The following is a 24552-nucleotide window of genomic DNA, read 5'->3' on the forward strand; positions in this document are numbered from 1 at the left end:
AACCCAGAAAAGAAAAGGGTGTCTTACATATTTTTGCCCTAACTGCAATACCCACTGGGACTTGGTGAAAACATTTAATAGACAATCAAAAATTGTTAAATTATATTCAACAATTAGATTTTTCATTATTCTATAACATTCAATAATATGAAACAAACTCAAATCGTTCACATTATAGTAAAACTGAAAAATGCACTAGAAAAATAAATTTCTTCCCAAAGTAGACAGTAGATACAGCTAAAATAATTTTCTGGGGAAAATTTCATAAATGATCAAAGAAAGAATATTTACTTAATATTTTATCTGAAATAAACGCTCAACTTATTTTTAAGTTGTCTTTATTTCTAAAATATATGCATTGTAGTGAAGAAATGTCATCATATTGACATCATCTTAGCTCAGTTTAACCATGTTTACTGCCAAAAGGAGCAGGAACAATGAGGGAAGTCACATTGTCGATATGCGGTATTCTATGCCTTTGCAGGAATGTGTGCTTGTTTGCCTGCTACCTATCACTAAAACTGACTACCCTAAATGATATTGCCTAATATCTAAAATACTGGAAAACTCATTGTTCACCTAGTTAAATAAAGCAATACATATTAAAATAGACTTTAAATTATATATGAGTATAAAATTAATTAAAAATGAAAAGTTAAGCATTTTAATTAAAGCTGCATACCACAATAAAATAAGCATGCACTTAACACTAGAAGATGGGAATGGTGTTATGTAAATGAAATGCATTATTATTAGTAGTAGTGGTATTACTCTTCTTTGTCTTATTATTATTATTATTAATGTATCTATCTATCGATCTATTTGTTTATTTATTTTTATTATTGAAAAAAGCATTGCCAACTTTAATGGTGAATATGTGATATACAATGTGTGAAACCAAGAAATGTGCAAATCCTTTTTCAGTTAAATAACTCTTTTGATCAGTCCTTTGGTAATTGCTATTAATATTATTTTTGGAAATAGACAACCCAGCTTAAAGTGTGGAGATTCAGCATTAAGCATGACACATTCCTATATATGGTGCCAGCCCATCACAGAGAAGTGGTCCAACTAAGAGTCACCAATAAACCTAACAGTAAAGCTTACTTAATTTGGTATTAATCATAAAAGTAATTGTAGGCAGCAATGTAAATTCAGTCAATATTTATGTATCTGTGGTCCATTTATTTAATAAACTTTGCACTCAACAATTTCCCTCTTGGATAATTTAGTCTACCTAACCGAAGTCATGAATATAAACTGATTATGAAATATTATTCTTTCCTATACAGATGTGCTTTTATTTTTGTAAACTGTTCTGAGGAAACATGCAAGTAAGAATTTCATTTGTACTGTACTATATACAATGACTATATACAGTACTTGACTTGATGTATATAAATTTAATTGCTAAGATTACCTCGGTTTTCATTTTTATATATATATATATTTTGTTTTTTACTTTGACTATATGCTTTGTCAGTCTATGAGAAAAGTATTTGTTAGGCTCTGCCGTGTTCCCAGAGATTTCCAGCAAAAGGGGGCATTGTTCCCTGTTAAACATTGATCAGTTCAAAACATTATCTTAAAGATAATGAATATTACCACAATTTGGAACATATTATCTCCACAACTGCTTAACCCCGGTCAGCTGGAGCACCACAACTTCCTTTTCAATTTTGAAATGTGGCCCTTTGTAACTTGAAAGAGAGAGAAAGCAAGCATCCTAGCAGCTACAGCAGCATTCACCATGCCAATATTCAATGGGATTCTACCTGCTGAGTTTACATGGTTTGCACACTGAATGATAAACTAAGTATAAATTTACTATTTGTGCTGTGCTTATTTTTTGCTATTGTTGTAGTTATTTCAGCATCTTTTTATTTTGAGGTGTTACTGTAAGCACAACTGCCCTTCCACGTTGAATTTCCCAGCATTGAACGTTGTCCATTCATGGAGCTAACACTCCACACTCCTTGCTGGAGACAATAATGTCATCCATTAAGTAACTACAAAAGCCATATGGTGTTGAAGAAAAACTTGCTGAGGGAGATCACTTTCCTCAATGGACTTTGTTCCTCAGCAGCCGCCATCTTTCCATTACTGGGTCTGAGTCGAACAGTCTAACCTGTCACACTGTTCAATCGAACCTCCATTTAAGTTCCTTCAGCACACATGGCTCTACCCCTCTCACTGCAGACTTTCACCTGCCTGTTCTCTTACAGGTTAAGTCACTACAATAACAATGCAAAATCCAGATTTTAACAAATTAACATTAATGAAAACACAAGTAGCTGGTGCAATATTGCCACTTGATTATGTTGTCCAGGCACATTATTATTATAGCAGGTGTGACGGATGGCCGGGGCCCATGCCCGGCCGAGACGCCCCTTTGGCAATGAATCTGGGGAAGCTGACATGGGAGGCTCATTATGTTCCCCGGAACACTTGGTGGCAGCCCCCCTGGGCAGTATCGGGGCCACAATCATGGAACACCAGAGCCTCATGCCTTCTGGGCTCTGTGACCACCGCCAGGGGGGAGCTTAACGAGCCTGTTTGGGCTGTGATGCAGCCACACCCGAAGATGCAGCCTAATTAGGCTAATTACCACCTGAAGCACTTCCGGGTGGGCTATAAGAGGAGCCTGCAGCCACCACTCAAGGAGCCAGAGTCCTTGAGCCGGAGGAGGAGGACGAGGTTGCCTGAGAGGAGGAGGAGGAGGAGGAGGAGGAGGAGTGGTGGTGGTGGTGGTGGTGGAAAAGAAGAGTGTGGTGTGCTTTATTTTGGTATTTGGAGGGCTTTTGGGACTGTGCTGTGCCTGTGGGACACAGGGAAGACGTGCCCCACAGGTGAAGAAAAATAAATCTTTGTTTTATTTTTACGTGTGCCTCTGGGCACCTATATAGCACCTTTTCACACAGGATAGCATGTCTTTTCAGCAATGCACATGTTTATATATATATTCATTCACTGAAACAAACACACTAACAGTTTCAGAACATGTAGGCTATATGCTACTCAAATGAGCTTTAGTAATTTGAAGCCTTTTTCGAAATTCTACAGTTACCGGCACATGCTATACTGAGTCAGGGGGACAAGTAACAAAGGCAGCTTCTTAATGTGCTCAGCCACAGTAAAAATGATACATGAAAATTTCTACCAGTTGACAAATATCTATCAGTGTCTCACTTTTACCTGTGTATCACATACTCCTATAATGAAGTAACTGGATTTTACAAGTTAAAACCACTAAATATGATGTTTAATGGATAATACTACAGTGCGTATATGTCACAAGAAACTGGCATGAATTAGCGCCCGCTAATAGTGTAACCGGATGGCGTTCAAGATGACCCAAAACACAAATGAAACCACAAGGTAGTTATAACCCAAAGTCATAGATGTTTATTGTATGAGCAGTCACAATACAGTATTTGTTGGTGAGAAAAAAATTGATCAACATGAAAAGATGCAATTAAAAAGGTAACCATCTGTAAAAATAATGTGCTACAATCCAGCAAAAAAACAAAACAGTCGTCTCAGAAAGAGAAGAATTAATTAATTAAAACTTTCAATGTCTGTAGTTACGGGCAAGAACTCCATAAAAGCATATACTCCAATGCTGCTAAATAAGAAAAACATAATAATAATGAAAAATAAATTTTGATAATTGATCAAATGGCTCTGTAGCAGCCAAAAATATATAATTCAAACCAGTGCTTAAGCTCACCCACTAACTCGGAGGCACCCTGGCTTTATAAGGCTGAAATACTCCTTTTAAACAGCCAAAACCATGGAAAAAAACTTCACAATGCACACAACAGCAACACCTATACTCACCACAGACAGTCTTCAACTAATGGCACATGGGCTTTTTTAACTAAACCGCCCTGCTTGCCATAAGGCAATGGAACCATACCTGAAAAAAGGGGGAATCCACTCCTGTATGATCACTTTACTACTACACAGAAACTAACTTAAACCACATTTCACACAACCCCAGTATTATACTTAAACCTCAAAACAAAAAAAACTAACAAAATCCAAGAACAACTAATTTAAAACTTCTACAACCTCCTGCACTGTGACTGCTCTCCACCTTTTCAGTTTGACCACTCTTCCATGTGCAAATTCAACTGTTTGATGGCTTTTTGTAGCATATAGGGAGTAAGAAGATGCTCTTATGCAAGATGAACAACTTCCCACCAACTGATTGCAAACCAACTAGCCCACTGAAGGAGAAGGCTCCGCCAAGCAGGTAAGTGCATTTTCATCAAATCTAAAAAAAACTGGGTCTCGCTGCAGACAAGCATTAATGGAAAAGTGTTTCATAGATGTAGAGTAAATTTTATTTCTTTTAGCAATGCACCTTTCTAAGAGCACACTATATTTATTTAGCTAATTAGTGGACACTACTGGCCCTACTGGCTTACTGGAGCTGGCCAAGGGCCCAGTGATGGTTATACTACCATCACACTATATTATATATAAATATAACGGTAGGGGGCGCATGGACAGCTCCAGAACGGTGGTCGACAGCACTTCCGCCACACCCGGAAGTGCGGCCGGATGCTAATCAAGAAGCACCTGGAGCACTTCCGGATGCTGTATAAAGGAGGCCACCGCACTAAACTCGGGGCTAGTGTCGGGAGGGAGAAGACAGGAGCCTGAGGAGGAGAAGGTGGCTGAAGAGTTAGAGAGAGAGAGAGAGAGAGAGAGAGAGAGAGAGAGAGAGAGAGAGAGAGAGAAAGATAGAAAGAGACTGAGTTGCCCAGTTGTGACACTGTGTAGTGTTGTGTTAATAAAAGCGTGTGTATTCGGAACATTCGGTGTCTGTCTGTCTGTGGCCAGGCGGGTTTCTCACAATATATATCTATCTATTATATAAAAAAATCTTGGGTTGAGACGTGATCATTTCGGAGAGAAACTTTGAAGTCCCGCAAGACTTCTTGCATGTCATGCCCTACTTACAAACAATTTCTCGGAGACACTTTAATATCCCACGAGACAAGGAAGTGAGACAAAAGGACAGCTGCACAGAGCGACATGCAGATCACACAGCATGGCAGCAGCAGCTGCTGTACAGGCTTTTAAATGATCGACGCGCAGCGCAACACGCAGATAACGCAGCTTGTTTGCAGCTAGCAGCAAGACAGCAGCTGATCTGTCCTTACTGTGTCATTCAGGTCCCCTTCCCAACACGAGTGGCAGAGACGCAGAGATGCTGTATATCTATACTGGTATGGACTGGGTAATGTGTTAGGAACGAAAGGATGCCACATCATTTGATGGAAATGAAAATTATCAACCTACAGAGGGCTGAATTCAAAGACACCCCGAAAATCAAAGTGATAAAATGATGCGGCAGGCTAGTCCATTTTGCAGAAATTTCTTCCTGACAGCTAATGGCAGTCAAGGTGTCATTGTCTAGCCTGTAGAGGTCTGTGCATCCCTTCATGGATATGCTTCCCCAGACCATCACTGATCCACCACTAAACCAGTCATGCTGAACAATGTTACAGGCAGCATAATGTTTTCTATGGCTTCTCCATTTAATTTCACATCTGTCACATGTGCTCAGGGTGAACCTGCTGTCGTCTGTGAAAAGCACAGGGTGCCAGTGGTAGACCTGCCAATTCTGGTATTCTATGGCAAATGCCAATTGAGCTCCACGGTGTGCCTGACAGTGAGCACAGGGCCCACTAGAGGACGTCAGGCCCTCAGGCCACCCTCATGAAGTCTGTTTCTGATTGTTTGGTCAGAGACATTCATACCAGTGGCCTGCTGGAGGTCATTTTGTAGGGCTCTGGCAGTGATCATCCTGTTCCTCCTTGCCCAAAGGAGCATATATCGGTCCTGCTGATGGGTTAGGGACCTTCTACGATTCTGTCCAGTTCTCCTAGAGTAACTGCCTGTCTCCTGGAATATCCGCCATGCCCTTGAGACTGTGCTGGTAGACACAGCAAACCTTCTGGCAATGGCACGTATTGATGTGCCATCCTGGAGAAGTTGAACTACCTGTGCAACCTCTGTAGGGTCTAGGTATTGCCTCATGCTACCAATAGTGACACTGACCACAGCCAAATACAAAACTAGAGAAAAAACAGCCAGAAAAGATGAGGAGGGAAAAATGTCAGTGGCCTCCACCTGTTAAACCATTCCTGTTTTGGGGGGCCCCTCTAGTGCACTTGTTGTTAATTTCATTAACACCAAAGCAGTTGAAACTGATTAACAACCCCCTCTGCTACTTAACTGTCCAAATCAATATCCCAGAAGATTCATTGACTTGATGCTATACTCTGATTAAAAAAATGTTCCATTAATTTTTTGAGCAGTATATATATATATATATATATATATATATATATATATATATATATATATATATATATATATATATATATATATATATATATATATATATATATATATATATATTATGAGAGACAGCTGGCAGCTCAATCTGGCTGGGACATCCCAGGATGGGAATGGAGAAAGGCAGCCTTTCCAGGACACTGCCTCCCCCAGGACGCTAGGTGGCAGCTCCCCTAGTCGGTAAATGTACCCCGGATTCCCACAGGGCATCATGGGGCGTGGAGTCCATTTACTCATCCCTGTTGGGTGACGTGGGTGCCGCCAGGGAGAGCTAATAAAGGACCTGGGGACTCATACTTTTCTTACAACGTGGAAGTACTTCGGAGTCACAAGGACGGAAGCCCACAGTACTTCCGGGATGCTTGAGGAGGATGATGTGGCGTTTGACCTGGAAGAAGAGGAGAAACATTTCTGGGTCATGGAATATATAAAAGACTGTTGGAGACCCAGCAAGCTGAGCCGGAGTTGGGAGGTTGGGGGCTGGGAGTGGAGGATTAGTATTGATTATTGTTATTGATTATTGTTATTGTGTAATTGTGGAGAGTGTGGTGCTTTGTGCATTTTATTGAAGAAAAATATTAAAATTCTTCTTGGTGCTTTTACACGTGTGTCCTGTATGCCTGTCTGTTGGATCTCACGGGGCAACTGCACCCTTAGTGTCCACAATATATAAAGCTAGACAGTTTTTAAAGCTATCAAAGGTAATTTATAAGTCATACAGTATTGATATACCTCATGTCAACAATTTTGATAGATTTGTATTGTGTTTTTATTTCTATTAATGCTTAAAACTCAGCAAAGCATATGCATTCATTGATTGTTTCAATATGAGGTGAACTAAGCTAGGACCAGCTGGAAACAGACGAAAGAAATAAAACTCTAACTGTTAAAGATGCTAAAGAAAATAAAGTTCTGAAGGCCGCCAATTGTTGTGACATGAAAAAGTCAGACTTACCATCCAGTTCTTCCACTGAAATGTTAGCCAACTGCTCACTATCACTTCCATCAGACAGGGAGCGGCTCAGGTAATTACCCTTGTACAGAAGGCCAGCAGTGACATGATGGAATGGCATTTTCTCCCTTAAATAAATAAAACACAATTAATGTACACTCAACTCACATTCCTTTGTAAAATCTTCAAAAATCTCTCGAGATAAACATTACATCTACACCAGAGTGGGAAAATCTCCTTAACCAGCTTTAAGTTTCTGTTGTGAGATGTATTCACCCCACAATGTACTTTCACAAGGAAGTAAAAAAATGTTATAATATTACCTTTGCATTATCTGAGAATCTCTAAAGCAGTCATTTAATCTATTACTGGACTGTTCATGTTGTAGATAACAGAAACTTACAGAAATTTCATTTCATTTCTCAAAATATCTAATTCTAAAACTACTACTATTAGAATATGTATCTTTGTAATATTCTGTAAAACTAATTGCATTTAGAGAATTACAGTATTTGAAACCAATTGGGAAAATTCAGTTTTTGAGATATTAAAAAAAAAATGATGCTTATTATCAGATTTTTTCAGGTAAGGAAGACAAAAATATCAAGGCAGTTATTTAAGGTAGTTATTTAGGGCAAGGGCAACAAAAGATTCAAGGTAAGGTAGTTAAACTCATTATTCATGGTACTGAAAAGTGGCAACATATTGCACGTTGATAAGCACATCGGAAAGGATAGCGTGCATGGGCAGGCCAGCAATTTGAAAGCACAAGAAGAAACACAGAAGATGGCAGAAGATGCCAGTTTCGAACTGGGTACACTGGTGTCTCGACAGGGTTGGATTGAGGAACAATACCCGGGTGGGAGGCCAGTGCAATAGAAGGACCAGGGGAGACAACGGGTCAGGGCTACATGCTTCCCCGACACGTTAGGTGGCAACATCCTTGGGTGGTGCTACCAGTATGGACAAGGGTTGATGGGAACTGTAGTCTGGTTTCTGAGGGTATTTCTGAGCCCTGCTTTCAAGGCCTTCCACTCGACCCATAAGTGCTTCCATCACGCTGTGCTCTAGCACCGGAAGTATTCCTGGGTCTAAGATAAAAAGAAGCTGCTCAGCCTCATCTAAGTAAGTTGGAATCAGGAGAAGAGCTGGACAACACTTGCCTCAGAGAACTGGTAGAATAAGAGATAGAGAGAAAAGAAAATTTCTGGGTACACAATGTGTAAGACATTTTTGTAAAGTATTTGTGAAAGTAAACCTTTTTTTATTGTACCAGGACCATGTGTCACTGTGTTTGTGTTTGGGGTTTAGGGTGCTGCAATGCCCCATACTGGTCACAAAATGTAAATACAAATTGTACATTGGACAGAAATGACCGAATAAATCTATAAAAGCTATATTGCAATTTTCATAGAGAAAGAGATCACAATAAAACATTTATATAATCTTGGGGTTTTGTCTTGCTCAAAGGTCAGTAATGGATTTTGAAGGTCACCTATCTTCGAGCGATATTTTTATTTTTACTTAATTTTCTTTGGATATTCTGTATTCAAAACATATAATTCCTAATACAAAACACCAAAACTGAACAAAGGAATGAACAGACCAGGTTATCCAGATTCAGCAGTACAGTTGGGGATGAGGAGTAAACTTTCATGAGTCTTAAAATAAAAAAGCAGAAGAACAATATGTGTTACAATCAGATAAAGCCTAACTTAACACTAGAATTACCAGAGCTTACGAAAAAACTCGTAGATCCGGTCCACCTTAAATCCGTTTGCACCTCTCCCTCAGCGTCTTTTGTCCTGTAAATGTGCCGATTAAGACAAGCAGCAAGCAGCCTGCTATTCCATCCACCATCACCGCAGAACATGCACAAAGTTCTCCCAGCTCATGCCTTGATTGATTATCTGGGAGTGAAGTGCTGGAGTTTTAGAGTGGAAATAATAGATTGTTATTTGGAACACATGCATTTCATGTGTGTTCCGTTTCTACAGCAATCTGTGTAAACACATTGTTAAAACAGAAATGTTTTTCGTATTTTAGTAGTAAATGACAAAATGTTGGCATAAACTATATAATGTGTGAAGCCTTAAGTCCAAAGATCAAATAAACACTTTCACTAAAGGTTCAAGGACGATACAACAGCTTCCGTGGCATAGCGGTAAGATTTGCTGACTTGTAATCAAGAGTCCCTGATTTGATCCCGACTGCCTCCTATATCTGCCGTTTTCAGTAGTGAGCTGCTCTTATTGTTAATATTATACAGTACACACATACATTTGGTTTGCGTCTGTAACAGACGGTGTACATTTATAGGACTTGCAAAATTTACTGGTTTTTTTTTCACTTTTATTCTCTCAGTCACGATCACGATACATACTACCGCCCCAGGGATCTGATGCTGTTAGTTTTTATTTGAAACTGGGAGTAACTGTAGACGTGAGTAGTGTTTTGAGGCATTGGAACTGGACATTCTCTGACCAGGGGGGATAGATGCTGACACACAAACGCTGGTGAATCTGCCTTCTTCATATATCACCGTAAACTTGATTTTTTTTTATTCAGTTTTATTGAGTGTTCCTGCTCACGCTGAATTAGTATGCGCCTTATGGTCTATGATGTAAAAAAAAAAAAAAAAGAAAAACAGAGACATAGTTATATATGATATTTGGAATTATTCATTTTATGACCTGTATAGTACATTTCGGAAAACATTGTGGCACAGATACAACATTATTCATATTCATTCACATAACACCATGTGTTTTTTTCCCCCAATCCTGCCAGTCCCCACATGTTGCTGTTTCTTTTGTACTCCAGGACATGCAGAGGCAACAATAGTACAGAGAGATCAGTTCAGCGCTAAATGCAATCATCACATTCAAATGTTAATAGTTCACACACACGCAAGGACGGTCCTTCCTACATTTACGACATGTGTACCTGTTGCAATGCGCACACTTCTCTCTATACTGTGGTTTCTATTACACACCTGAAAGAGAGACAATATATGTAACATTTTGAAGAAATCATTTTATGACCTGAATAGTACCAATCAGAAAACATCATCGCAATAATGCAATTTTATTTGAAAACGAACAGTGTCAGATCGGGTGTGAATTTATGCTGGCACTGTTACTTAAGAGTCAGATCAGGAGGGGCGGGGTAGGCGGGGGTACAGTGTGATCGTGATTCAGAGAATAAAACTGAAAAAAAGCTAACTTTTACAAGTACAATACATTTATACCCAATGTCCCATATACAGTATTTGTCTCTTTCTTTTTTTTTCCATGCTGTGTTGACATTGTGCACCAGAAGGCGTGAGCTTATTCACATTTGAATGTGATGATTGCATATAGTGCTGAACTGACCTCTCTGTACTATTGTTGCCTCTGCTTGTCCTGGAGTACAAAAGAAACAGTAACATGTGGGGACTGGAATGATCGGGGAAAAAAAACACGCAGTGTTATGCGAATGAATATGAATAATACGAATAATGTTGCATCCATGCCACAATGTTTTCCGAACTGTTCTATACAGGTCATAAAATGAATAATTCCAAATATCATATATAACTCTCTCTGTCTCTGGTTTTTTTTTTTGACATCATAGACTATAAGGCGCATACTAATTCAGCATGAGCAGGAACACTCAATAAAACTGAATAAAAAAAAAAATCAAGTGACAGCGAGATACGAAGAAGGCAGATTTACCAGCGTTTGTGTATCAGCTTTTATCCCTCCAGATCAGAGAATGTCCAGTTCCATTGCCCCCAAACACCACTCACATCTATAGTTACTCCCAGTTTCAAATAAAAACTAACAGCGTCAGATCCCTGGGGCGGTAGTATCCATCGTGATCGTGACTGAGAGAATAAAAGTGAAAAAAACGGTAACTTTTACAAGTGTATGTGTGTACTGTATAATATTAACAATAAGAGCAGCTCACTACTGAAAACGGCAAATATAGGAGGCAGTCGGGATCGAACTGGGGACTCTTGATCGCAAGTCAGCAAATCTTACCGCTATGCCATGGAAGTTGTTGTATCGTCCTTGAACCTTTTGTGAAAGTGTTTATTTGATCTTTGGACTTCAGGCTTCACACATTATATAGTTTATGCCTACATTTTATTATTTACTACTAAAATATGAAAAACATTTCTGTTTTAACAATGTGTTTACACATATTGTTGTAGAAACGGAACACACATGAAATGCATGTGTTCCAAATAACGATATATTATTTCCACTCTAAAACTCCAGCACTTCATTCCCAGATAATCAATCAAGGCATGTGCTGGGAGACCTTTGTGCACGTTCTGCGGCAGTGGGGGGATGGAATAACAGGCTGCTTGCTGCTTGTCTTAATCAGCACATTTACAGGACAAAAGACGCTGAGGGAGAGGTGCGAACAGATATAAGGTGGGCCAGATCTACGAGTTTTTTCGTAAGCTCTGGTAATTCTAGGTTTAATCGCTGACAACTATCCTTCTCCCATTTTGAGTATCAATGGTTCATCTGTCTTCCTCATCTTTGACTTCCTCAGATTACACTCTCAGAAAATAATATCAAAGGTAGTGCAAAATCTATATATATAATTCACAAAGTGGCAGCCAGAGGGGAAGACACCCATGAAAGCACGCACACGAAAACAAGACACCCATGAAAGCACGCAGGAAGGGGCGTGGATTCACTAAGCCGCCGACAAGTAGGAAGGAGCCATGCCCACCAACTCTATGACCATTGGATACGACGACAACTCGCAGAGCCACGCCCACCACCTCGGACGCGAGGCCTCAGAAAAAACGGCGTCATTTATGTTCATCTGTGCAACAGTACACGTGGACCTCTGAGCCACGTTGACTTTTCATTAGTCAACCTCAGTGGAACCTTGGTTCACACAGAGGCAGCGCCAGAGAGAGACAGAGGCACACACAGGCAGCCCGAGAGAGAGAGAGCCACACACACACAGGCAGCCCGAGAGAGAGAGCCACGCACACACAGGCAGCGCAACAGGGAGACAGAGGGACACACACAGGCAGAGCGACAGAGAGAGCCACGCAATCCTTTAAAACTGAGGTTAAAACACAATGAAGGAAGCAGTCTTTAAAAACCAATAAGCCCTGTGCCTCTTTTTCATTAGCGTCTCACCTGCTTCACCACCCTGCAACAGTCGAGACGCTTTCTCAGCAGCTGACCTTCTCTGTGCCTGACTCCACTACTGTCAGTCGCCTGATTAAAAATGGTGAACTCCTGCAATGTTACTATCTTGGTTGGCTTTTAAATAAAGTTCGGATTTGTTGAAATGTTCCTTTTTTCCCCCTGTGCTTAAACTCATTTAAAAAAAAAGTGTTTATACAACTACTGCAATGTTACAGAGAGAGAGAGGGCTCGCGTGCTTCTGAGAGACAAAGGGGGAGGGGGCTCGTGTGCTGCTGAGAGAGAGAGGGGGAGGGAGCTCCCGTGCTGCTGAGAGAGAGAGGGGGAGTGGGCTCCCGTGCTGCTGAGAGAGAAAGAGAGGGGGGGGGGGGCTGGGAGGCTCGCATGCTGCTGAGAGAGAGGGGGGGGGGCTGGGGAGGCTTGTGTGCTGCTGAGGGAGAGAGAGAGAGATGGGGGGGGCTGGGGAGGCTCGTGTGCTGCTGAGAGAGAGAGAGCACTATTACACTGTGCATTCTATGGTGTAATAATTAACTATATTTGTGCTTAAAAATCTTTAAAAAAATATATTTACATACAGTTCGTACGGTCTGGAATGGATTAATTGTATTTACATACAATCCTATGGGGGAAATTGCTTCGGTTCACGACCAAATCGGTTTACGACCAGAGGTTTGGAACGAATTATGGTCGTGAACTGAGGTTCCACTGTATATTGAGTCTAGAAAACATGATCAGCAAGTCTTTGATAGGCTGCAACAAAATGATGAAAGAACGGGCACATTTTTTTCTCACAAGCTGGGTGGGTGGGTGTTAGTTAGTTAATTAGTTACTCGAAGGATTTCAAGATTTAATATGCACAAGCGGTAACACTGCAAAAGCAGCCCAAACCAGAAAAGACGGCTGGCAAAAAGTGGCTGACAAATTAAACGCGTGTGCATTGTACTTACTGAAAGCGGTGTTACAGATTTTGCAAATGTTCATTTTTTCCCTCTGCTTAAAAAACATTAAAAAAAGCGCGTGATTATGCGGTGTATACTACGCCGCAGGTTGGTATGCAGCGTGTAAAACAGTTTGTTTGTCGCAGATAATTTGCCTTTTACTTTAACACGAAGACATTTTCCTGTTAGATTTGCCTTTGCAATGACAATTGATAAGGCACAGGGCCAAACTTTCAAAAAGATGTGCATGTATCTGCCAAAACCAGTTTTCAGTCACGGACAGTTGTATGTTGCTCTCTCCAGAGTTCCATCTTTTCATTCACTTACTGGTATGCCTGCAGGAACACGTGCAGCGAGCGAGAGAGAGCGAGCAACACACACGCATACAGGCGCGCGAGAGAAAGAGCGCTGGACGCATAAGAATAATAATACTTCATTACATTGATATACCGGTGTTTTCAGTATTCAAAGTGCTATCCACACAGGAAGAAACCGGGAAGCGAACCCAAAATCTTCCACAGTCTCCTTACTGCAAAACAGCAGCACTACCATTGCGCTACAAGGCAGTTAAAGAATGCACCGGCCTCAATTTTGTTTTCACTTCTGTTTACAGCGATCGGATCGTAGCGTGCATTGTTGCAATGTTACTTTTCTTGGTGGCTTATTACATTACGGACGTTTCACATGTTAATTTTTTTCCCTGTGCTTAAAAGACATTAAAAAAAGTGTTTCTCAACTGTGACTCCAGAACAACTCAGTACGCAAGCTATGTTAAGCGTCAACAACGAAGACTCGCTACACCTTAATGAACAAGTGCTGAAACTTATCCCTACCGACGAAGTAACTTTCACCAGCGTGGCCTCCATCGTCACAGACGATCCCGCTTTCAGTCACGGACAATTGTATGTTGCTCTCTCCAGAGGTCCATCTTTTCATTCACACACAGTGGTATCCACAAACCCACCCCATTTGGACAACTGTGTCGTTCAGCAAGTGTTCACACCCATCAATACATAATTATGCGGCGTATGTTACGCCGCGGGTTGGCTAGTACAGTATAAAGTATGACATGAAACTATTACTGGGTAGCTTCCATAGTTTAAAAAAAGAATTCAGGCAAGATCTCAAAGTGCTGAGAGATAGTTCATTGTGTAAAATACACACTGTTTTTCCTGATCTGAAAGATGTAAAAAATATGTTAACCCTTATCAAAAAACAAAGAGCAAAAAGAAAGCTAGAAAGTTCACTAGATTGTTTGAGATAAATATAGAGAATAGAGCTCATAGGGAAACAAAATTCTGAATTATCAACATCTCAGGCACAATAGATTTCATGTTAAAGTGGATTAACAGAATTCTTGAAAATGCTAAGGAACACTTACAATTTGAAAGAGTACACTACTAACCTGGACAATGCTTCATTTAAACTGTCCTTTTAAGAAAGGAAACTTCAATATAAAGAAAATGTGACAGAATCACAGGCTTTATTAAACCTTGAAGAAAGACACTCATTTGTATGAAGGCAATGGGGTCACGATTTGTCTGACTTCAGCACTACAATTACCGACTAAACACAAACTTAAAATTACATTAGAAAGTGTTCCAGCTAAACTGAAACTAACAATTCAATAACAAAGCTAAAAACACCATGAAAACCCATCTCAAATACTGAATAGCAACCAGCCATATGTTGACAAGTGGCAGACATTCTTTTTGTAGTACAGAGATAAATTAACTTTTTTTTGGCAAGAAATGACACTACCGTAGTTAGCACCACAGACTTAATTTGTAATATATTCATGTTTATTAAATATAAAGTCTAACAAATATTCTTAACAATATTTTTATAGTACAGTTGTTTTTTTTGTTTTTCACAACTTGTAAAATATAACTATTGTTATACTCCACTAAGCAATGACACTGTTTCAGTTAGCAACAGATTGTATTAATACACTAAGAAATTGCTACTGTTGTCATAACTTAATAATATTAATGATACCAAACAATACATCATATTTTCTATGTTTTATGAAAAATAGAGTCAAACAATGTGCTTCATGTCATCATGTTTCACATAACTACAATAAAAGAAACATATCACTTTTACTAGAAAAGAACTTCTTAATATTTAAACAGGTAAATATACACATGTTAATTTCTTCATGGAAGTATGTGAAGAGGCAGGTGAGCTACTTCCCTATGCAATATAGAAGAGGCAGAGTTTGAGCAGCTGTTCTTGGTCTTTTCTCTCTAATGTTAATTTTCTTAGCAATAAATTCAACAAGTTTAACTTCTTATTAAATGAATTTGGAAAATTTCCTCATATTGGCTTTTTGCTTCACAGAAGCATGGTTAAACACATTTGTGCCTGATTCATTACTTGATTTACTAGGGTACTGTCGATGAGAGAGACCACAAACTGATTTTAAGCATTAAATACAAATTTGGTGGCTTTTGATTATATTGTGTAAATAATAACTGGTGAAATGATTACACAGATCTCTTCAAATCGAGTTCTTCCAAATGGGAAACCCTGTTTATACTGTAATCCCATTTATTAATTTATGGGATTCTCTTCCATCTATCTGGCTGAAGTTTACATTCCACCTTAAACAAATACACACTCAGTGCCAGAGATTTTTGACAGACTTTAGCTGCAGGTCGAAGCTCCACGCAGTTTGTTGTTACGGTTCTGCCTTTGTCCAGAAACAGTTTCATAAGCTTTATGAGCCTTAGTCTTGGAAAGTCTTCTCCCGTGGGGTGACTGGATCTTTTCCTGAATAAGATCGAACCACAGCTGCATAGGGTGCAACAGGAGCTTCCACCTGCAGCTAAAGTCACTTCAGTACACATGTACTTTGTGAGCATGCCTGTGTCGATCAAACAGAGGAAGCTCTGCAGTTTACTTGTGACTTTACGCTGTAGGAAGATAAGTATAAGTAACATATACATGGTTTTCATATAAAGACCATCACAAAACATAGTCGCAAACAGAACTTTGTATGATACATTGGCGAGCTCTGTAAGACGTGCTGTTTCGTTGGACAGGTACAGGGCAGACTGACTGTCAGGATAACGCCCAACCTGTGGCTGCATCCAAACGTTGCCATCTTTAGCCTTTATGTCTGGTGCAGCTGCATTGTTCTTATATTGAGTGGACGTTTCTTTCAGGAAGGGCTTATGTTCTCTTCCTCTTATGTAGAATCCTCATCCTCACCTCTGCTGTAGAACGTCTTTATTTGAAAGCAGAAATGTTACATTGGGGCGAGCATGAATGCGACTGAGAAAATAAAACTGAATACAAAAAAAAAAACGCCAATCTTTAAAAGTACCTTAAATTTATACCGATCTGTTACAGACTCAAATCAAATGTATGTTTTTATTCTATAATAGTAAGAATAACAGCAGTTCACTACTCAAAACGGAGGCATCCAGTATAAAACCACAAACACCTTCATTATAAGTCAGCAGTTATTACCCGCTGTGTCCACCAATGCGGTCCGTATTAAAGCGTGTGAATGTCGCACCCTAACACAAGTTCTTTTTCTGCAGTTATATTCTTGAATAAAAGCGCACTTGTTTTGTTATATTTGTACCTTTTGTGAAAGTGTTGATTTGATACTTGGATTTCGGGATTCACACATTATACACTTCATGTCTACATTTTTTTCAATTAATACTAAAACATGAAAAATGTTTTCTGTTTTAACAATGTGTTTAACATAGATTATTGTAGACACGGAACACATACGAAATGCATGTATTCCAAATAATGATATATTATTTACCCTATACAACTCCCAGCAACTGACAACGCAGGTAAACAGACTTGAGCTGAGAGAACTTTCTGCCCTTTCTGCATTGGTGGGGGGATGGGATAGCAGGCTGCTTTCTGCTTGTGCTTATCGACACATTTACAACACAAAAGATGCTGATGGAAAGGTGCGAACGGATGGCTGAAGGTGGCTGAAATTACAAATGTTTTGTAGGCTTTGGTAATTCCTAGTGTTAAGATGCCAATCAGCCACAAGCGGCTCTAACAGCACACAAAAAGGTAAGAAATTAAGTAGCGTCAAAAATTCACTAAGCAGGTTTTTCTAGATTAATACAATTCTTAGTGGACAGGTAAGTACATCAGTTAAGAGGGCAACAGCATAAGGGTTCATTAATACAAAGGAATACAAATGGTGCAAGTGAAAAGCTTTCAAGTAAAGAATAAGAGGGAATGCAAAGTTAGGACAGCAGACAGAGAAAAGTAAAGTTAACCTCAGTAGAAAGACAATAAGCAAGCAGTCAATGGGGAGAATATTATAGGAGCTTAAGAGGCCGAAAGGTATTAAATATGTGTAGCAGTTCTTTAATCTACTTTCTTTGCCTTCATTTTTTTTAGTTTTAACCATTTAAGTTAAAATATTTAATAAAATAAATTATTTATTTATAAATAATAAAATATTTTCATTAAAAAAAACTAAGGCAGTTTTAGTAATCCTAAATCAAATTTTAATAATGAGGCCAGTGCAATGCAAGTCCTATTGGATGTTGGACTTTTTAGATGATGGCTTGGAGGGTCTGGTCTTCTATGAGGGCTACATCTGCAGGAAATGCTAGCTGATGCAGCACCTCGAGCTCAGGGTTGCTGACCTTAAGGAGGAGTTGACCATCCTGCATTGAAGTAGAAAATTGGTGGACCTGGTCCATGTTTCCTTATTGAGATAGTGTGGCACCCTAAGATGGAACGGGAGGAGATTCCACAACAGAAAGGTAGAGATAGATGGGTCACAGTCACAAAGCATAAATGGTGCACATTTTTTGGAGGCATAAACCCCACAATTGAAGTGTGAAACTATTTTTCAGGCCCTTGTGGAGCTGGAAGGTGTCTCTGAAGATTCTGATGTTGTTGGCTGGGACGAGGAGCCCCATACAGGTTCACCTCAAAACCAGTTCCCAGAAAGAGAGAGGTAGTAATAGTTGGGGACTCAATCATTAGGGGTACTGAAGCACAGGTTTGCTCCAGAGACAGAGAATCTCACACATTGTGTTGCCTTCTGGGTGCACAGGTGGGAAGACCTCCCTGGAAGGGTGGGTTGGCTCTTGGCCAGTGCGTGAATGGATCCAGTTGTCATTGTCCATGTTGGAACAAATGACATACATAAGGGTAGTCTGTCAGTTCTGCGATCCAAATTCAAAGAGTTACGCGCTAGGCTAAGCAGTAGAACTGACAAGGAAGTCTTCTCGGAAGTTCAGAATGTGCCACTTGCCAGTCCAGGCAAGACTGAGGAGATTAGAAAGCTTAATGTGTGGGCTCAAATCTTGGTGCAGGGTAGAAGGGTATATAGGTTTATGGGGCATTGGGACTCCTATTGGAACAGATGGGACTTGTTCTGCCTCAACGGGTTACATCTGAACCAGATGAGCACCAATGTGTTCGAGAGGTGTATGAGTAGGTTAGACAAGGATTGCTTAAGCTAGGGAATGGGGGGCATGAGGTTAAGGACAGGCCAGGCTTAGAATTGTATATGGAGAAACAAACAATAGTGTAAAAATAAAATGCATAGTAATGTAAATTCTAGACCAATGTTTAAATGTAAAAGTATAACAAGTAACACATAGCTTGCCTTAATGCTATAAGTATCAAAAATAAAACAAGTGAGTTGGAGTTGTATATAGAGAAGCATAATTATGATATTACAGCAATAACAAAAACTTGGCTAAATAACAAAGATTGGGATGAGTACATAGAGGGGATACACATTTTAGGAAGGAAAGACTAAACAGAAAAAGGAGGTGGGGTTGCTGCTTATGTCAAACAAAATTTAAACGCAAGTCCTCTTCAGTTGAACTATGAGCCCAATCTTAGTGATGACATGTGGCTTCGCCTGGAAAGCATTAGGGAAAGAGGTCTTATTTTAAGAGTATGTTATAGACCATCCAATTCAGACATTACTATTGAACAGGCAACTTTACCAGGGGATATTATAGTCACCGGGGGACTTTCACTACCCAAATATTAACAAGGATAACCTTGCAAAGAGTTTTTAAGAAGTGACGTTTTTTTAAACTCAGTATATTAAAGCACCAATGAGGGGTGAAGCTTGTATAAATTTAGTCTTTTGTATAGAATAGAATTGTGGGTGTAGAGGTAATTGAACCAGTAGGGTCAAGTGACCATAATATAATACAATTCTCAGTGTTTTAGAAGAGTGTGAATGCGAAGACTTTAACTTTGGTAGAGCAAAGTTTCAGCAGATATGGCAAAGTCTAAAGAGGGTAGGCTGAGATAAGCTTTTAAGTGTGGAGACAGCTGAGGAGCAGTGGAAATGGTTTCAAATGTTTTACATGTAATGCAGCACAGGTACATAACTAAATTTAGAATCAGTAGGACATTAAAAAAAAGCCCACAGTGGGTTAATAAAGATTAAAAGTAGCTTAATAAAAAAAAACAGTTTATAAGGTGTATGAGACTAATGGTGTATGGTGTATGAAAACATGAGGGCAACAATTAAGAAAAATATTAGGGAGGCTAAAAGACCGAGAAGAATATAACAGAGGTGAAATACAACCCAAACAGATTGTTTCAGTGTTTTAGTAGGTAAAAGAAACAGTCAAGGAGGAGTTGAAGTTCATCAGGAACAATAAAGGAGAATTAAAAACGCAGACAGTGAAATACCAAATGCTCTTAACTCACATTTTTCTGACATCTTCACAAAGATAACCTCTCCACCGGTAAAAGGGCCTATTAAGGAGGTACTGAGGTATTTAGATGGAGAAGTAATGCTTAGATTATATAGGCCGAAATCAAACAAATTTCCAGGGCCAGATAATATTTACCCTCAAGTCATAAGGAGGTGATTGAGTACATATATAAACCATTGATGCATATTTTTGGAAGCCACTGTGCACTGAGGAAATTCTGAAGGACTGGAAAATGGTAAATATTATCCTGTTATACAGTATATAAAAAAAAGTGACTGGACAGATCCAAATAACTATAGGCCAGTAAGCTTAACGTGCATCACAGGAACAATAATGGAAGGAATTATTAAGGATAAGACAGAGCAACACATGATAAGAACAGGAGTTTTACTGAGCAGCTCAGCATTGGTTCAGAAGAGGGATGCCATGTTTTACTAACATGTTGGAATTCTATGAGGAAGCAACAAAAGGGTATGATTAAAAGTAGCATATGATATTATTTACCTTGACTGTCATTTGAGTTAAAAGTAATGTTTGTAGATGGGGTGCAAAATTGGCTCAGACACAGAAAGCAGAGGGTTATGGTGCATAGAACCATATCAGAACTGGCTGACGTTAAGAGTGGTGTTTCACGGGGATCAGTGCTCACGGGGATCAGTGCTGAGACTGCTGGTATTGTTAATATTGTATATACAGTAGAGTCTCACTTATCCTACCTTCGCTTATCCAACATCCATATTATCCGACGTCCCACCACAAAAAAAAAAACAAATGTATCAATCGGCAACAAGAACTGCAGTTGCGAGCGTGTTGCGTAGTCTATTTTTTGTTGCTCCTGACTCTACCGCAGCTAATTGCAGTGGAACCCAGTTTGCGAGCATAATTCGTTCCGGAAACGTGCTCGCAGTCCAAATATCGTATATCAAAGCAAATTTCCCCATAAAAAAATACATTAATGGAAACTCAGATGATTGGTTCCACAACCCAAAACTATTCATATAAAAATGATTAATACAAAATATAAAGTAAAAAATACATAAAACAAATTAACCTGCACTTTTACCATTGAAAAGAATCATGGCTTGTGTGAGTGAGTTTCTAAACTCTTTGTGGGATTCCACCCAACGGGACGACTCGTGGAAGAGCGTCCCAAAGCAATCGCAGTCTCCCAGCGCTGTAGCAGTTCGCCATAAAAGTGAATCCGAAAAGATCACGGACATGCTATAAGCGCCTGCCAGTCGATGGGTGATACAAGGAACAAGGAACATTATAAATGCGCAGGGCACAGTACTACTTGGCCACGACCCTGCCTGACTGCTGTGTCTGTGTATAGGGGAGCAGCAGATCCCACTACAATAAATAACCGCACTGTTGCTGTTTCAAGCTGAATAAAGCTGGTGTTGCTAAAGTACTGAGACTCAGCTTCGTGTTTTCGGGTGCAAGACGGGGACTCTCACGTCACAGCACACACGCGCATTTACAATGCTGTAGTAAACAGTATACGCTCATACGGATGTTGACTATATGAGTGACGGAGTTAAGGCTCTAGAAACTGCATGTAAATACATTGAGCAACAAGAAGAAGCTACAGGAATTGACATGATGATGCTGCAAAGATGGCGAGACTTGTCAGCGAAGAAACTGCACTTGTCAGGAAAGCAGACTATGATCAAAAATTTCTTTAAATCATCACAGGACTGAACTTTTTAAGTACAGTACATACTGTATTTAACTTCAGACAATTCTGTAACTGTAAGTTCATTTTTTCAGTTAATTTTTTCTGTTGTTTTGTTGTAAAACATGATTATTAGGTTCGTAATGTGTAAAATTATAACATAGTTTGACGTTTAATAGGCTTTTTCTTAACACCTCCCATTATCCAACATTTTCGCTTATCCGACGTTCTGCCAGCCCATTTATGTCGGATAAGCGAGACTCTACTGTATAAATGATTTAGATAGAACTATAAGTAACAAGCTTGATTAAGTTTGCAGATGATACCAAACTAGGTGGATTGGCAGATACTCTGGAATCCGTTGAATCATTTCAGAAGGACTGGGACAGAATACAGGCTTGGGCAGATTTGTGGCAGATGAAGTTAAATGTCAGTAAATGTAAAATATTATATGTAGGAAGAAACAATTTTGGGTCTGAATATACAATGGGAGGTCTGAAAATCAAAAATATACCTTATGAGAAAGATTTAGGATTCGTAGTGGACTCTACACTATCAATGTTCAGACAATTTTCAGATGCCATTAAGAAGGCTAACAGAATGTTAGGTTATATAGCACGATGTGTAGAGAACAAGTCCAAGGAGGCTATGCTCAAGCTTTACAGGACACTGGTGAGGTCTCATCTGGAGTACTATGTGCAATTTTGGTCTCCAGGCTACAAAAAGGACATAGCAGTGCTAGAAAAAGTCCACAGCAGGGTGACAAGGCTGATTCTAAGGCAAACAGAGGATGAATTATGAAGAAAGATTAAAAGAGCTGAGCCTTTTCAGTTTAAGCAAAAGAAGATTAAGAGAAGACATGATTACATTTATGAAGGGAATTACTACAGTGGATCGAGACTGTTATTTTAAAATAACTTCATCTACAGCACGGGGACACATTTGGAAACTTGTTAAGGGTAAAATTTTGCACAAACATTAGGAAGTTTTTCTTTACAAAGAGAACCATAGACACTTGAAATAAGCTACCAAGTAGTGTGGCAGACAGTAGGAGTTTTGAGACTTTCAAAATCAAACTTGATATGTTTTTAGAAGAATTAAGTGGATTAACTGGCAAGCTTTGTTGGGCTGAATGGCCAGTCCTCATCTAGATTATTCTAATATTCCAGTGTTCTAAATATTGCCTCCTCTGTTTGTCAGGGGATCTCAACTCTCTTAGCAAACAGTAAGCATTACACAATATATACAGATAAGCCTCTAGGACTCCTGCACCATAAGCACCAGTGTTGCACAGAGCTGGGTGCTGTCCCTTCTGTTGTTTTCCATTTGTACCAATGACTGCACTTCTACATACCCAATTGGTCAATAGTCAACCTTTGCTGATGATATGTCCATAGGCACCAACTTGTCTTAAATGTGAGTAGAGGACAAGAATTTTAGACTACACCATAAATAATTCAATTTGGCCTACAATTAACATAATTTAATCCTTGAGTTTATTGATTCATCACTGGTATTGAAAGATGCAACAGCAGAGGACTGCAGTAATGCACTAAAAATTGCAATGTGTTTGAGGAGCCTGGTCTACTATATAAAGCAAAGCAGAGATTTTTGATACTTGTGGAAAGGCATAGTAGGCTGCTTTGGAGTTTTAATTCATCTTTTATTTTTGAAATTTGGAATCACAAAAGTCCAATTTAAATTTCTTTGATTGAAACTTGTATTTGTAGTGCTAATTTTTCATAAAACAACAAGAAGTCAAGTCAAGGAGCATGCACTGGTAAAGTGCGTTGCCGCACCCCCATCACACGATGAAACAGCTCAGGATCCTGGTTGGCAACCCCCCCAGACAGACAAGTGGTTCAGTCCCAACCTCCAGAAATTACCTTCTATCTGCCGCAGCCAGGTGTTACGTGGGTGACCCCCTTGGCCTGGTCCAGCCACTCGGATCCTCAACAATGAGGATCCTGTGAGCTGGATCACCCTCTGGGAATCGCGCCACATGGCCATAGTGCCGTAACTGACGCTCCCTCACAATGCAGGTAATGTACCTCATTCGGGACTCCATGAGCAACCGCTCATTTGACACAAAGTCAAACCAGCTGTACCCAAGGATTCTCCGAAGAGACACAGTGCCAAAGGAGTCCAGTCTTCGCCTCAGGTCACTGGATAGCGTCCAAGTCTCACAACCATATAGCAGGACAGGAAGCACCAGGACTCTAAAGACTTGGACCTTTATCCTTTTGCATAGATATCAAGAGCGCCACACACCCCTTTCCAGCGACCTCATGACCCCTCCCATGCTCTCCCCAATCCGTCTACCAACTTCAGTCAGAAGACTGAATGCCACTTCACCAGAGACGTGAATGTCACTGTCAAGGTAAGTAAACCTCTCGACAAGGTTGACACCTCCGCAAACAGACACACTGCTGATGGCTGTGCCTAAGAGGTCATTAAAGGCCTGGATCTTGGTTTTCATTCAGGACACTCGCAAGGTCAGTCTCTCGAAAGCTCTGATCAGAGCCTCCATTGACTCCGCGAAGATCACAGCAACCGTCAGCAAAGTCAAGATCAGTGAATCTTTCTTCACCAACAGATGCCCCACAGCTACTGGACCGCATGACCTTGCTAAACACCCAGTCCATACAAGCATTGAACAGAGTAAGAGCAAGAACACACCCCTGATGAACCCCAGAATCAAATAGGAAAAACACAGATGTTCTGCCTCCTCTCTGCACAGCACTCACAGTACCAGTGT

At 39.8% G+C, this 24552-nt stretch overlaps 1 protein-coding gene across 1 annotated transcript in view; it reads right to left on the reverse strand.

Moving 5' to 3' along the window:
* caln1 (calneuron 1) overlaps positions 1–24552 on the reverse strand; it is a 267718-nt gene that overhangs the window by 213638 nt on the left and 29528 nt on the right. Inside the window, exon 2 of the mRNA XM_028806819.2 lies at positions 7331–7455. Coding sequence (XP_028662652.1) covers positions 7331–7448 — 118 coding nt within the window. The 5' untranslated portion in view covers positions 7449–7455. The remainder of the gene's footprint in view (positions 1–7330; positions 7456–24552) is intronic.

Source organism: Erpetoichthys calabaricus, chromosome 8 (assembly GCF_900747795.2).
Source record: "Erpetoichthys calabaricus chromosome 8, fErpCal1.3, whole genome shotgun sequence".
Classification (NCBI taxonomy): Eukaryota; Metazoa; Chordata; class Cladistia; order Polypteriformes; family Polypteridae; genus Erpetoichthys; species Erpetoichthys calabaricus.